The 16402-nt window shown below is 45.5% G+C and overlaps 1 protein-coding gene across 1 annotated transcript in view; it reads left to right on the top strand.

The window, feature by feature from the left end:
- The window catches only part of CSMD1 (CUB and Sushi multiple domains 1), a 652915-nt gene that overhangs the window by 489380 nt on the left and 147133 nt on the right, over positions 1-16402 (top strand). Inside the window, exons 34-36 of the mRNA XM_058666667.1 lie at positions 4502-4620; positions 7008-7077; positions 11195-11311. Of these exons, the coding sequence (XP_058522650.1) occupies positions 4502-4620; positions 7008-7077; positions 11195-11311 (306 nt within the window). The remainder of the gene's footprint in view (positions 1-4501; positions 4621-7007; positions 7078-11194; positions 11312-16402) is intronic.

Consider the following 16402-nt stretch of genomic DNA (forward strand, 5'->3'; position numbering starts at 1 on the left):
TTTCAAAATTGGAGAACAAGCCTCTTATCCTAAAATGTAGTGCCAAGCTGTTTAACTGCTGATATGTATGTGTGTGTACACCTACAGGTGCACATTTGCATTCTTTGTGAATACATTTGTATCTATGTTGCATATGAAGAAGTGTACATTTTCTAGGTGAAGTTTGTGTAGGGATAATACATCTGTATAAGGGAATATGTGTGCTTGTGTACATGAATATGTATATTGTGGGGAATATCCATGTGTATATGAATACATGCATTTTGTAGGTGGTTACATCTGTGTGTATAAATCTGCCAATATCTATATATATGTATGTTGCATGTAGGGATATGCATTTATATGTGTGTAGGGAATATATACATCTATATGCGTGTGCATGTATATGTGTGAGTATGCATTTATTTAGGTATGTATTTGTACATGTGCATATATCTGCATGCTTATGCGTGTGGATGTGCATCTGTATGTATGTGTATGTATCTGGACATCCATCGTGTGTGTGTGTACACACCTCTACATACGTGCATATTTGTGTGTATGTGCATGTAGGTATATGGCTGTACATCCATATGTGTATACATATACACCTATATGTGTGTATTTGTGGGTTTTTGAGACTGTTATTATTTATTTATTCATTTCATTATTTTGTGATATAGTTCCATGGGCTCTGGGATTTCCCTTCATCCTTCCAAAAACCTCCAACATTCCCACTAATTTCGCCTATATTAGTGCAATTGTATAGTCCTTCATAAGCAGTCATAAGTTCATCATTCTATTATTTAAATGTATCCTAACATTGCAGGTATGGACAGTGACACAGAGTCCGGCGTCCTATTGTCAAAATACATTCAACAGTTTCATTGGGAGTCCCTCTTTGATTTGGAAGCAGAGATGCATACTGTATTGTATCCTCACATCTGGATGTAATAGTCTCTATTACACAGTTATAACATATCCCCTTAAATAGAAAGAGATTTTACATGTGTATATACGTGGGTATGTGCCTGTGTGTATATATATATACCTGTAGGAGTGTATGTCAACATGTAAATGTGTGGGCATGTGGATATGTGCGTGTGCATCTTCATGGCTGTGGCACGTGTGTATATGTGGGTATTCACATGTGTATATGTGTGTATACACTTGTGTGTCTATACACCTGTAGGTGTATATGGCAACATGTGTATGTGTGGGCATTGGATATGTGGGTGTATATCTACATGACTGTGGTACATGTATATGTGGGTATTCATATGTGTATATACATGTGTATGTGCATGTGTGTATGTACCTGTAGTTGCATGCGTCAACATGAGTAAGTGTGGGCATGTGGTATGTGGGTGTGCATCTTCATGACTGTGGCAAGTGTGTGTATGGTATCCACATGTGTATATGTGCCTGTGTGTGTATGCACCTGTAGGTGTATATTGTCAACATGTGTATGGGCATGTGGATATGTGGGTATGTAACTATATGACTGGTACATGTGTACATGGTTATATACATGTGTAGGTGGGTATGAGGATATACATCTGCATATGCATTGATTATTCACCTACTGCAACCATACTGATCCCTGCATTGGGGGTCTGGATCAACTTTGAAGACTTTCTGACACACCTCGCACCTGCCCATAGCATGTATTTTCTGTGTGTCTGAGGCCTGAGACCACTACAGTGGTTCCCACTGGCTTGCATTCCACATGGAGGGATTCTCAGAGCTACAATTCAGATGGCATGAGCAGAGACTCTGCTTTCTCCTGCTTTCGTGAGGAGTGGCAGAGGTGATACACCCAAGCACAGGTCTGGGGCAGGGTTGGCACTCAGGCCCTGACTTGGTGTACCTGGCTTGGGCACCAGAGTGTGCACCTGCCTCAGCCTCTCACATGGGGAAGGAGGGGACTTGGCTCTCAGCTTACTGAAGCAGCAAAGGTGGGCAATTTCCCCTGAAGGAACCATCTGCAACTTGACAACCAAGGAGCCTTCTCTTGACCTCCATCTATTGGCAGACACAAATCACTGGACCACAGGCATCCTATGTGCATTAAGAGCACTGTGTACATTTGGCTCAAGCCTGGTGGATATAGGCAGCATGAAGCAGTGCCTTGGACCCTGGTCTTAAAGAGATGCCCATCCAGGCTCCACTGACAAGTCCAGCACCTGCTGCAGGAGCAGGCTGCATGTGGAGTCATGCTGACCCCATCCTTGCCCTTGCACCCTTGAATGATCATTGTCATCTTAGAACTTGAGTTTCTGCTACGCGAAGTTCAAGATGGCACTGGGACAGAGGGAGTCTGCCACCCAATGTGTCCACACACAAGGATCACCCTGTGGGTAGGGCAGGTAGCTTGTGTCCTGTGGCGTGTGGGGCCACGGTGACAGACACCACTACACTGATTTCTTCTTCCCACTCCTCCTTGGGATTGCTGTGAATTAACTAGACTCCTACTCATCTACCCTGCCCCAATCTGCTTCACTAATCTGGTAAACTCTGTGTGTGTGTGTGTGTGTGTGTGTGTGTGTGTGTGTGTGTGTGTGTGTAGTGCAAAAACCTAAGCTTAAACTCAGGATGGCAACAACATAAAAAACTTGATCTACTCTAGAGAACCCTATCTTCCTCCTCCTGTTTCTTTGAGACACATTGGAGGAGTGGAAGAAATGATTTGCGATTGACAAACCTTTTATATTCCTGTCAATGCAGCTCCATTTGAAAAACACATCTATCTCACCTTATGGCTCACCTTATGGCTGAATTCAATGAAATAATATATTATTTAATCTGGAGAAAGAATTGGGAAACAACATCTAGGAGGGGCACAGTACTTCCAAAAGGATTGACCAAAAGCAATCTTTACTATAACACATGATACTCAAGCTCTATTCAGTTGAACATGAGGAAAAGATCCTTAAATGTGCATGAGAAAAAACTCAATTGACATATAGAGGAATGGCAATTAGACTCACAGCTGACCTCTGAGGGAAACTCTACAGACCAGAAGAGAATGGAACGACATATTCCATATTCTCAAAGGAAAAAAAAATTACCATCCCAGAATAACATACCCAGCAAAGCTTTCCTTTGTCTTTGAAAATACAATTCTTCCCCAGTAAAGAAAAGTTCAGAAAGTATGCCTCTGCCTGACCTGCCTTAAAAATGGTACTTGAAGGTGTTCTCTTGACAGAGAAAAGGAATAATGCCCACCAAAACCAAGGGCAGATGTGAGGAGCACCCCAGTAAAATAGCAACAGAATACTAAAGCAAACAAAGAATAACCCATTGCTAAAATGTCAGGACAAAATTACCATCTATTTATATCAAACCTGAATGTGAATGGCTTAAAATCATCAATCAAACATCATAGATTAGTAGACTGGATTTAAAAAAAAAAAAAAACTCATCTGTCTGTTTCCTGCAGGAGACACATCTCACCAACAAAGATGAGTGAAAGCTGTATAACATGGATTTTGATGTTTTTTTATGTTCATTTCTCCAAAATGTTGTTTTTCTTATATTAATTTCTTCTCTGACTCATAGGTCATACAGAAGCATCATTTTCTTCAAGAAAGTTCTTGATTTTCTGTTTCATTTCTTCAGTGATATATTAGTCATTCGGTAGCATGTTATTTAACTTCATGGTGTTATAAATTACTGCTTTTCATTCTGTTGTGGATATTGTGTGTGGCTTTTCATTTAAGCAGATGTAACTGTGTAATGGAGACTATCATATCCAGATGTGAGTATACATTGCAGTATACATCTCTACTTCTAGATCAAAATGAACTCCTAATGCAACTGTTAAATTTGTCTTGACCATAGGATTCTGGACTGTCTTCTACCATCCATGCCCACAATGATGGACTTATGATGGTCTATGAAGAACTATACTATTGTAAAAATATAGGGAGATCATTGTAGGGGGGAGGGAATTTGGGGAGGGAATCAGGGAAATTCCAGAGCCTATGGAGCTATAACATAAAATAATAATAATAATAATAATAACAATAATAATAGGCAGAGAAAGAGAAATAGAGACATGGAGAGTGAATGGAACTGTTTTTGTCCTCATGTTTTATGGATGGAAACTCTACTCAGAACACATTGTGATTTTTTTTGTTAAGGCAGCTATTGTGTATGTGAAAGTCCAAAACTAAGACAGTAATACCATAGGGCTTTGCAGGAAGCAGGAAGTCAACTATGAAGGAGCTGTGAAGTATACATGTATTGGAATTGAGCGCTTTACACCAATGTGAAAGCAGCTTCATGTAGACAAGTGGTAAGTCGAGGCCTAGTGGAAATTCACCAGTTAATATTTGAGAAACAACTCATTCCTCTAATGTCATGTTACTGAGCCTGTTTTTGGCAGGATGACAACGGAAAAGGTTAGAGCCTTTGTTTACTGATATGGGAGAAGAACAGTAGAAAAATCTCTGTTTTGTTATTCAAATAAGAATATTGTTGGTGTTGTGTAATTCCCAGTCTTGTTGCTTTCCTGCAGCTGTGGGTCTGGCCGCATGCCAAGAACCAGCGCTTCCCAGCAACGGCATCAAAATAGGAGGTCGCTACATGGTGAATGACGTGTTGTCCTTTCAGTGTGAGCCGGGCTACACCTTGCAGGTAGAGTTCTTGGTGATTGCACAGGTTCAACGTGGCAGTCCCGGGGTGGGTCAAGCACACCCAGCTTGTGACTCCAGAGAGGTCAGACTGAAACAGGCACACAGGCGATCCTGCTCCTCATTCAGGAGTGGCTGCTGCAGTTCACTGTGCACTGATGTTCACAGTAATGGATGCCATGCCAAATATGTTTTCTATTTGCCCCCAGATTCTCACACTGCAACGCTTGCTCTTACTTGTGGCTATTTGTCCTCTTCCTGTTGATGTGACTTTGCAGTTTCTTTTAGCATCCTTTAAATAGGAGAGAGTTGTTGGTTTTGTTTGAAAGGCAGAGTTACAGAGAAGCCATCCATCAGCTGGTTCACTCTCTGAAAGACTCTAACAGCCAGGTCTGGGTCAGACCCAAGCCAGCATCCCAGCTCCACCTGCGTCTCCCATGGGAGCACTCCGCAGCCCTGCTTGAGCATTAGCAGAGAGGTGGAACCTGGAGGTGAAGCAGCTGGGTGATGTTCAGATGGGATTCTGTAGTCACTGACGGCTGCGAATGCATTGGCGCTATTGCTCATTTTTATAAGCGCTATTTTCTGCAGACCTCAGAGAAGAGAAAAGGAAGAATTTTTTTTAAAAAAAGCTTTTTCTCCTAAGGGGTGGATGATTGACATCAGCCTGGGCATGGAGACCTTTGACCCACTGTCCCTCACCTAGTCAGCCTGCTCCCCAACTCTGTTCTGTGTAAGCCATGATGCTTCCTTCTTGGCAACTTCTCAGAGAGTCTGCAAGCCTCTATTGTGATTCCCAGGGGTAAAGGAGGATTTGGGATTTTTAAAAAACTGCTGACAGCCCTGCATTCGATGACTGCATTAACATGTTTGGCAAGGCAGCCTGCTTCCATTGGAGCTCCCCTTGCAGAGAAAGCTTTGTTCTGGGGTTAGCCTGCACAGGGGATCTACAGATGTAGATGCTTGGGAAGAGCCGCAGGCCATGCCGCTGGTACTGTGTCTTCACGGGCCCAGCAGAGGCTGGAGGATGTGTGATTCCTGCTAGTGGTCTCCGCCTTCTTCATGCTTTCATGTTTCCTTAACAGACAAAGGAAATTCCATTGGGTAGGAAGTAGTAAGTACAAAGAATCCTATCTCATTGATTCATTCCAAGATTTCACTCACCTGAGATGTTTCAGTAGCACAAAATGACGCAAATTGGTAATAAGTGACTGTTCCACTGGAAGTCTTCAATAAATACCCAACAGGTTTTGCACTTGATGTTTATCCATACTTCCTAAACAAACTTGTTAAAGATAACTTAATAGATCAGAGAATGAATATACACAGAAGATGAACTACAGGAACTAAAACATTGTCTAAATGTCTTCTTAAAAGATAAACCTTGTCTCTCTCTCTGTGTACTGGAGCCACCTTTTAAAACACCAAGAAGTGTGAATAAATTTGGTCTGTGGTGGACCAATTGAGAATGAAATGTTTTTGAGCTCAGGGAATCAGTTAGCCATTGATAACTGCATTATCAATGCAGTTCTTGTTTGATGCGGTCCCATCTGCTGTGGACCACTCACCATGAGTTACGGATTGTTTTCTCATGGCAAAATAGAGACCAGTGAGATAAATAAGAATAGGAGAGATGCCTAACCAGCCACGCAAGCCAGAAGTGCAAGCGTACTGTGACCACCTTGGTTACCCCTTGGCTGCCCCTCCCTAATTAGGAGGAGTTTAAGCACAAAAGCTCTCTGCGTTCCACGTTCTACTGTCTAATTTGTACAAGGCACAGACCAGGAGGGAAGTTCTTTTCAGAGCCGGAAGCATCCTGTATTTCAAGGATAGAGATTCTGGCACCGAGAATTAACTGATTGCCCAGAATGATCCTTTGTTAGGTGTTGGCTTGCTTAGCCTTTTAGGCTGTGGGGGTAGTGGAGGAAATGGCCAGGCTTCTTTTCCCACTCAGAAGGAAGCATGATGGCAGTTCTTGGCTGGCAGGGTCATCCTGTTGCTCCCACCAGGCTGGCAGCCCCATGCTGGCAACACACAGCCGTGGGCTACCCAGCTTCACCCCTTCCCACCAATACCCGCCATTTCCTCAGCATGGCCATCCGCACAGATCGAAAGCTGGACGTGGTAATGCTGAAGAAAGAAAAGACATACTTTGTCTAAGTCAGTGCATCTTCTTTAAGCATTAAGATAGGAACCTGGTAGGAGTACCATCTGTCAAAGAAAATGGATGTTTATGGTTCATTATAAAACTGCAAATGGACACAGAATTTTGAATGTTTATATTTGTCATTTTTAAAAGGACAAAAAATGCAATAGAGGTGCTGTCACAAATGCTGAATGTTTGAATCCTAGCTTTGCGGTTGTGTGAGGCTGTTCTGTTGTCTTTGACAGGGCCGCTCTCACATTTCTTGCATGCCTGGAACTGTCCGTCGCTGGAACTACCCCTCTCCACTCTGCATCGGTAAGAGCACAGCTTGTGAATGCAGGCTGCACCCTGTGTCTGCAAGGCTCCCTCTGCCCATCAGAGATACCCACATGCATGTAGCTGGTGTGCCTGAAATACAAATCTGGAAATTGGCTTGGAAGTCTCCCTCACTCCCCAGGACTCCGCCTGCAGTTTGCAACACACATTGCTTCGGCTTGAAGTCGCGGTCAGCTCCACAGGCTCTAACATGCCTTGAGAGAGCCAGTGTGGACGTTGATTCCTGACCCCTGGCAGCCAGTGTGGAAGTAAATTTCCATCCCCTGGCTCTCCTGTCTGTTCTCTACCCCCTGCCCAGCACTCACTGTTACAGGCTCTGCCCCGTGCTTGCCTGGGCAGCACGGCACCCCCGTGCTAGGTTTCTCTTTTCTTGCCTTGTCCATGTGGAGTTTTGACCGTCTTGTCATAAGCATGAGGTTGGCAGAGATCAGCAATGTCTACCCTGCCTTTACTTAATTAACATTTTCATGTCTGCTCTAATTCAGCATGGGCGTGCACACGTGTGTGTGTTCTCATTTTTCCAAATAGTAAAACACTAGTAGTGGGCATGCGTGCAATCTTGAGAGTTTTGCCCCTGAGAGAAAAGTTCCATTGATGTCATCTGACCTCTAGCTGCCTGGGCCCTTGGGGATTAGCGCTTGCCTGGATCGCCTGTCCACACTTGCTGGTGTAGCAGGTGGCTACGAACTGGAGCTCCCCAGCAACAGCCACTGTAGATTGCTGCTGTCTCAGGAGCAGCCCCGTGGTCATGGTGGCTCCCACTGCCTCCCTAGGCCTCAGGGTCTTCCCCTCCCAGATGCTGACCTCAGCCAGCCCCGGCTGGCTTGCCTGAGGGGTTTTCTAAGAAAGTGTTGCAGTCCGTGGGCTTAAGTGGGCACGGTTTAAACCTCACACATCCTTCTAGGTGCCGAGAGTCATTTGCTGGCCCAGGACACAGGAGCCTGTGCGTCTCCAGAGTGACACAGCTGGTTCTCTGCTCCATGGTCTCCTGGCAACCTCATGTCCCACATCTCAAGCAAATGCTAGGTGCCCGGGATTTTTATGCACACCTGGTTTAGCTTTCTTGAGTGAGATTGTATGTGGAGGAAATGAAACAGCTAACTCGCAAAGCCAACAAATTGTCCACCATTGTGACACACTCCTGCGGGAGAGCACACTTCTCTGTTCTCACACGAGGAATGGTGCCTTACTGCCCAATATCTGATTGTGTGGAGATTAGCTGTGAGTGCACCTAACCATCCAGAATGGTCCCCACCTGCATGGAGGGGGTCGTGTAGAGGTGCACTTGGGAGACTGGGACTGATTCAAAAGGACAGGACAGTCACCGATGCTCAGGGCCACAGACCTGTTTTGCCGCTGCTTTGCAATTCTGGGCTCGAGAACAGAAACACTTTTTACTTTGTAATGTGGTACATTCCCAACAGGTATCAGACAGAGGCCATCAAGGTAATGTATACCAGGTCAATGAAATGTTTCTCTGAACGTAATTACAGCAATAAAATAGAATTGGTCCCATCTTCTATTAGCATGTCTGGGTATTAACGAGCAGTGTACTACAGCAGCTTCTGAAGTTCCTGACAAAGTTTAGCAAGGACTTCTCATTGGAAAGCTTGTCACCTGGCGCGTGATAAATCCCAGTCATGCAGGGAAGAGCGTGAAAAGCGTGAACAACCCCTGGTTCCAGTCGAATGCCAACTGGTGGATTAGAGCATTAGGATTACAACTCCACAGAGAGAGCTTTTCCCTTGTTAGTACCTGGAAATCCATGTCCCAGTTTTCATAGGTGGGGGTGGCTGTAGATCATGAGGTCCTGACTGCCAGCTGTCAGGTGCACCCTGGGAAGAAGGTGGAACTGCGCACGAACTCTGAGCCAGAAAGATGTGCAAGTCTAGGGGTGCAGTCCTTCAGCCACCCCACAGACAACAAGCAGGTGGCGGCCACACTGAGTGCTCCCTTTTTATCCTCGCTCCTGTCCTCTCAGGGCTTCAGCTGAGCAGTGGCAGGAGCAGCCCATGCCGTCGTCAATACAAAGTCACATGCCATCTGTCTGGAGGCAGGGGCACTTCCAGGCTCCCCTGGCTGCATCTCTCACATTGGCGCCTCTCTGGGGCCCCTGATGACAGACACTGGGCGCCCCCAGAGCTGAGTGTGATCCTCACTGTTTCATTTGTCTTTGGTAAAAAATCATGCTAGGACTCAAGTCTTATTTTATTTTTTGGAAATATCATCTTTATTGGTCATTTGTTTTCCTGTTTTTTTTCATCAGTTTGACACTTTTAGAAATGGCTTTCCTGTGCATGTCTATCCTCAGTGCTGGCATTAGAGCTCTGAAGGAACAGGACTCACGACCAGTGTACTCGGATCCAACCCTGGGATCCACTGGTGTGTTCACAGGCCTCCAGATGTCCCTTCCACGTGGGGCACTTAGCAGTCACACCCTGAAGGCCACCAGTGTTGCCCACGACTCTCCTGGAGTCACAGTTCACACGACACAAGTAGCTTTACGTTCCACTTCTTCATTATCTTACAGTATGTGAAATCCAGACTGTGCTGCCAGGCTGGACCAATGACCACACGCACCAGACCAGAAGGTCCAGGGTGGCCCACACTAACCCACCCCAACAGGAAATGTGTCCAACTGGATAACTAAAAAAAGTTGGGGGGCTCCACCACAGGTCTCAGGGGCCTTTGGCAGTAGATGTACAAACACTGGTTTGCCTGACATTGCATTGTTAGTGTATGAATATAATTATTTTACCTGGCCTCCTGACGAAGGCAGCTTGTTTGTTTTGTGATTTAGAAAAGATGACACTACCATTTTCATATGTCACACATGGTCACATCCTGAAATTTTGTATGCTCAGGCTTGTTTCAGTTGGTGTTTGTTGTCAATTTGCTACAACCAGCAGAGTAAAGACACCATGGCACTGGAGGCTTGTGGGAGGAAAGGCAGGTTATTTACATAGGCATAGTTTACTGAAATCTTCTCCCAAGAGCTAAGTCCTGACCTTTTAAATTTTTATCTGAGAGGCGATGATACCTAAGGACGGAGAGAAAGGTCTTCTTTTTGCTGGCTTACTTCCCAAATTACGAAAGCAGTTGGGGCTGAGATGATCCAAAGCCAGGAGCCAGGAACCTCCTCTAGATCTCCCACGTGGGTTCAAGGACCTGGGTGCTTGAGCCATCCTCTGCTGTTTTCTCAGGCCCTAAGTAGGGAGCAGATTCCAAGTGGAGCAGCTGAGCCTAAAACCAGTGCCCATTCGAGATGCAGGTGCCACAGGTAGAAGCTTAGCCTACTAAGCTGTGCACAAAGGAGTTGGGGGCCTTTGATCTTTTTCACTTGTCTATTACAAACCTGCAAGTTATCATTACAAGGCAGTTTTCAGACCATGCACTAATTTCAGGCATGCAAATTTACAATGCACATGAGTTCTGGGTTTGGTAGTAAGTCAGAGTACCTGATGTCAGGGGAGATTTCCAGATGAATTCCAGCTAGAGGAAAGTTTTTGAGTGTTAGGGTCTGTGATGAAGCCAGCCCTGTGTCATCATGGTAGAGGGGCCTAGTGTGACAGCACAGGACTTCCTGGGGAGAGAGGCCTGCACTAGCTGCATTCTGAAATTGCAAACAAATGTGCTAGTACAAACGGGTTCTGGAGCTTGTAGTGCCATGTCTGAACAAGTCTGGGACTCAGGCACATTTCCTAGTCTTCTTATGTCAGGGCTTCCTTATGGAGAGATGGGCCAAGCTGCAGTGTCAACCTTTTGGTTGTCAGAGCTGAGGCTGTGCAGTGCATGACCTTGGCACTGTGGGCAATGAGGAGGTCATCAGTGTCGCCTGCCACTGAGCCAAAAGGCCCTGCACAGCAGCAGGTCCACTTGGAAAATCCAGACTTTATTGTCCAGCAGCCCATCCTGAGAAGGGCGAGTCAGGCTGGTGGATGCCCCAGGTACACCGCATGGTAGGCCAAGTGGTCATCAGGACTGAGCAGTCATCACCGTGTGGTCTTGCTTAGCCCTGCCTATAAGGGCAGCTGCTTCCGAGGCCCCCTGGAACGCAGCGGGAACCCACAGGGCTGACGGCCTTGTCTTTTTCCAGCCACCTGTGGGGGGACGTTGCACAGCATGGGTGGAGCAATCCTGAGCCCCGGCTTCCCTGGCGCCTACCCCAACAACCTGGACTGTACCTGGAAGATTATGCTGCCTGTCGGCTATGGTGAGTACAGATGTACCGCACCCCCAGCCCGCTGTCCCCCAGCCCGTTGTCCCCCAGCCCTTCTCCATGAGGCACCTGCTCACCGCTTTCTCTGGCAGACCCTAGCTGAGCTTATCCTATTGAGATGGGATCATCATTCATTGATAGTGGCTGCCAGATTCAAATCCAGCTTTGGCAGAACAATTTTGAGAACAGAGAGCTATTTGCAAAATCAATTCAGCCATGCAACTCTTTCCAAGGCAAATTGAATTAGCTGAATGAAGATACAGAAGCACATGAAGTGCAGAATGCAGCATGCCTGACTCAGTTATCAGTCACTTTATTGCCAATAGCACCTTTGTCATCCTTCTCATTGATAATGGCTACTGCTTCTTCTGGGTGGTTTTGAAGTTGTTTTTCTTTTTTTTATTTTTTATGCTGTGACTTTTTAAAATTGAATATAAGATATATATTTAGACTTTGGATGATATATTGTGTTAATTAGTTTCCTGAATTTTTTATTAAGCTATAAACTTTTGTGTTCTGTACCTGAAATCATTCATAACTTTAGTTGCTCTGTGTCCTTGGCGTGTTCTGGACTGTGTCTATGACATTTTAGTACTTTGTCACACCTGTTCCCATCTTCCTCATGCTGTTGCTTGTATTTTAGCTCATTTGCTTGGGTTACCTGGCTGTGGAGTTCTCTGATGCACATTCCACAGGTATACCAAGTTAGGTACTCAGGGAGGGCCCAAGCAGAGCAGTAGAGGACTTAGGTCCTAAATCAACTTGAGTACCACTGGGTGGCTTTCAAGTTTCAGAGCATCTGCAAGCTGTTCCCAGGACAACAGCAGGACTTGGCAGGCAGGGTCAGGTATGTGAAGGTGGAAAAGCTGGTGGGCAATGTGAAATATTAGAGCAGCAAGAGAAGGCTGGTGGAGCAGCACCAAGAGACAATGGGTTAGTTCGTGAATTAACCCATCGTGTCTCCTCATCCTACATAAAAGACACCTGGAAGACCTCAATAGAGCAACAGCTCTACTATTCATGGTCATTTTGGAATGAAGATTATGTCCTTAAAACGAGTTGCAGAGTTGAAGAGTTGAGACTTAATGAATAGAGCAAGGAAGTGGGGAGGCTATGTCTAGCACACGGTGATGATGGAGCCCTGTATTTGCCCCAGGCTTTCTTGGCCATTTTGTTGTATTTTCTAACTCATACACCCCGTGTACTTCCTGTTTCCCCATGCTCAGGGGCTGTGGTTCTACACTATGCCAGACAGAAGCTATTCTGAAAAACTGGTCCTTTCCCAGAATAGGGAATTCTAAGAAGTCCTGTGTGCTAATATCCACAATGAGGATTCAGAATAAAGTGCTGGAGCCAGTTTGCCTTTTTTGGGGTAGGCAGCCTATAAAGGCACTTGCAGGAGTGATGAGGCACATTTGGCTGGGGTGGGAGTTGGGGCTACCATCTCCCACATGGTGAGCATTTGGAATTGTTCTGCCTGCTAGGACTTCTTTCAAGGACTTCAATAATGTTTGGGAATTTTGTGAACTCTGAGAAAACTTCCCATGAAGTTGGACGCTCTCCAGCCAATCAGTCCTGTTGAAACTCTCCTTGGTTGCCCATCACCATCCCCACACCTGCACACAGTAACACACCTAGACACACAGTCACCCTCCTCCACAACCTCTCTCCGTCTCGGACACCTATCACAGAATCATTTCTGGCCTGTCTGCTGCCCAGGATGCTGCTGATGTCACGGGTCTGACCCTCCAACTTGGAGGCACAGCTCTGCTGCATTTCACCAGCAGGTTGAGGCTCATCTGTGCCTTTCAGCTGATAGCTTACCCTAAGTCCCTTCCTTTGAGCATTTTCCTTATCCCTGTAGCAAGCAATTCCCAGAATCTCCCAACTCCTGCCAAATGCCAGGTTCCTGCCCTTGGATATGTCGGAGAAGGTTTTGGAATTCTGGGACCTACATCTTTCAACCAAGTACCCCAGAGGTTTCTTACAAAACAGCATGCACACACACACACACAAACACACACACACACAAACACACACACCCAGGAGTATAGCAAATTGACCATGGTATCTTTCAATGATTGTCTATGTCCTGTTTGAATGCCTATATTGTTTCCCATGAGTACCTTGGAGGAGTCCTGGGATATTACTTCCCAGGGGAAGCAAGGCGGGTGTTCCCCTAATGCTGTCAGTACTCCTCCAGGAACTGCCTTGGCCACAACGAGGACCTCGTAAACAAGTGGGGGAAATACAGGGTGATTCACTTCCTCTGGATGCGAGGAAGGCTTGCATGCATAGTAACCCAGTGCCTCCTGAGTGTCCACCTGCTGCGTGGATACTCCTGCCTGCACCCTCCTAGATTTCTTCTAGGGGTTGAAGTCTTGCAGTGTGCGGATGGTGTGAGTAGGTTTATGTGACTGGCTGTGTGGGTGTGTAAGTATAGGTAGGGTAATGACTGTATGTGAGTGTGTGTGCATGTAGGTGTGTTACTGTGTGTAGGTGTAGGGTGGTGATGGGTCCATGTGTCACTATGTGGTTGTGTGTTACTGTGTGGGTCTTGAGGGTGACTATGTGTGTGTGTAGGTGTATGGAGGGTGATGGGTCCATGTCAGTGTGATTATGTGATTGACTGTGTGTGTGTAGGTGTGTTACTATGTGTCGGGAGTGTGATGGGTACATGTGAGTGTGACTTCAGATGTAGCTTTGATGTGTGTATGTAGGGTAACTGGGTATATATGACTGTATGGACAAGTGTAAATACGTGTGTAGGGTGATTTATCATATAACCTCTTTTTCCTGAAGAGTGAGAAACTATTAGAGACAGAGAGACATTCAGAGAGAGACAGAAACAGAAACCGAGAAAGAAAGTGAACCATCTGCTGGTTCACTCCCTTAATGACTACAATGTGGTCTTAGAGCCTTTGGTGTCATTTTGAAAACAAATGGAGTAAAATATCGGTCTCACGGGGCAGTTTTAAAGTCTTGCAACTACATGGCCCAAAAAAAGGCTTTATTCCAGTGTTAATAGTTTATAGTAGGTAATGCAAACCTTCCTGTCATTTCATGTGGTTTTCTTCCTTTCCACACAACCGGGTGGGAATGTGTGTCACAGACCCGGGTGCCATGTTGTGTGGAAACCCCAGATGGCCATGCTGTGTCACAGACCCGGGTGCCATGTTGTGTGGAAACCCCAGATGGCCATGCTGTGTCACAGACCCGGGTGCCATGTTGTGTGGAAACCCCAGATGGCCATGCTGTGTCACAGACCCGGGTGCCATGTTATGTCATAGACCTGGGTGCCATGATTTGTCACAGACCCAGGTGGCCACATTGAGTTGCTTCGGCAGAGCTTCGTGAGCAGGACTTTGTCTTTGTTTCCTTGAGTGTGTAATGATACTACACTTCACAGAAAAAGAGATTTTTACTGTTATTACCCTTGTTTTATTTCTTTGCCTTGCCAGAACTCTAATGCTGCACCCAACCATCATGCTTACAGACCCTGTAGTAACTTAGGGATAAGATCTCTGAAAATGTGTGATTAGTTCTGTCATGACTCACCTTTGCTGAATGCTTCCTGCCCTTAGGACAAACACAATGGAGTAGTTAATGTATGCAAATTCTGCGACTGAAAAGGATGGAAATGGGGATTTAATGGTGAAGTCATGTTGCTTTCCTCTGTAAAATTCTGCTGAAGTCCCAAAGCAAAACCCTTTCTGCAGGGGAGTCACTGTCACCTAAATCTTAGTATGTACCCGAAGCTGAGTTGGGAATATGTTGTACAAATTCCATAAAAGATCAGCGTTCAGATTAGCTTTCTAGTTGTAATAATATGTTTTAAAATATTCTTAGATAAAAGAGTGGATAGTTGGAATATGCTTATTTTAATCCCTTCATTTGGACTTTATGATGCCAGATGGAACACAATTTGCTGAAAATTAGATAGCAAAGTCATTCTATTTTAAGCCAGATTAGAGTGAGGCCCTGTTCGAATTCCTGATCTGTTTTAGGTGGTTCGATATATAGCTTAACACTTAATCCAGCTTAAAATGATAATTTTCTTCACAGTATTACAATTGTCATAATTCTGTCCCCATTTGAAGCTCAAGTCTGTGTCAGCTAACGCCTGCTTTTTCCATGTCTGGCACTTTTTGAGAACTTGAATGTCCTCCACTTAAAAAAATTATTTATTTTTATTTGAAAGGAAGATTTTTACAGAGAGAGAAGAAATAGAGAGAGGTGTTCCATATACTGGTTCATTCCCCAAGTAGCTGCAATGGCCAGAACTGAGCTGATCATAAGTCAGGATCCTGGAACTTCTTTGGGGTCTTCCATGTGGGTACAGAGGCCCAAGCATTTGAACCCTGCTGCTTTCCCAGGCTGGATGGAAAGTGGAGCAGCTGGGATGCGGACCATCACCCAGATGGGATACTGGCACCGTAGTGGTGGGGGAAGTTTACCCTGCTGTATCAGCACGCACCCCTGCCCTCCACCTCTTACGCCTTGATTTCACTTCACAGAGCTCTTCACAGAGCTTTTACGTGTCTCTAGATACGTCTGAGTTGTCCATACCTGAAATGAGCATGGCTTACTCCGGTTTTGTTTTGGGACACCAGTAGACATGTCAGGAGCTCCGCAGGTTGTTCGAGTTGCTCCTGTCAGTGTCTTTTTTGACAGATGTGATGATATTTGGAGCTTTATGTCATGTGGGCTTAGTGACTTAAATGTGTCACTTGCATAAACGCACGCATACACACACATGGATTCATGTACACACACGCATGCACATGGATTCATATACAGATGCTTTACTGTGATTTGTCAATTGAAGGGAAACTTTTTGATGTGACTTGTTAGCCATGCTGCAATAGGGAGCTGTGCTTCTGCTTGGCAGTGGGAGGCGGAGCAGGCCGGGGAGTGACTGAGTGGCCAGCTGTCACATGTGTTGGACTGCAGCCACTAGCTCTCTCAGCACACCGTCCCCGTTGCTCCTTTACCATTTTCTCTTTCTTCCTCTCTTTACACAATTTCTTGTGACCAAAAACCACTGTTTCCTGGGCTTCAGAAAAACAACACAACAGCAATCAG

The sequence above is a fragment of the Ochotona princeps genome, chromosome 7 (genome assembly GCF_030435755.1).
Source record: "Ochotona princeps isolate mOchPri1 chromosome 7, mOchPri1.hap1, whole genome shotgun sequence".
Lineage (NCBI taxonomy): Eukaryota > Metazoa > Chordata > Mammalia > Lagomorpha > Ochotonidae > Ochotona > Ochotona princeps.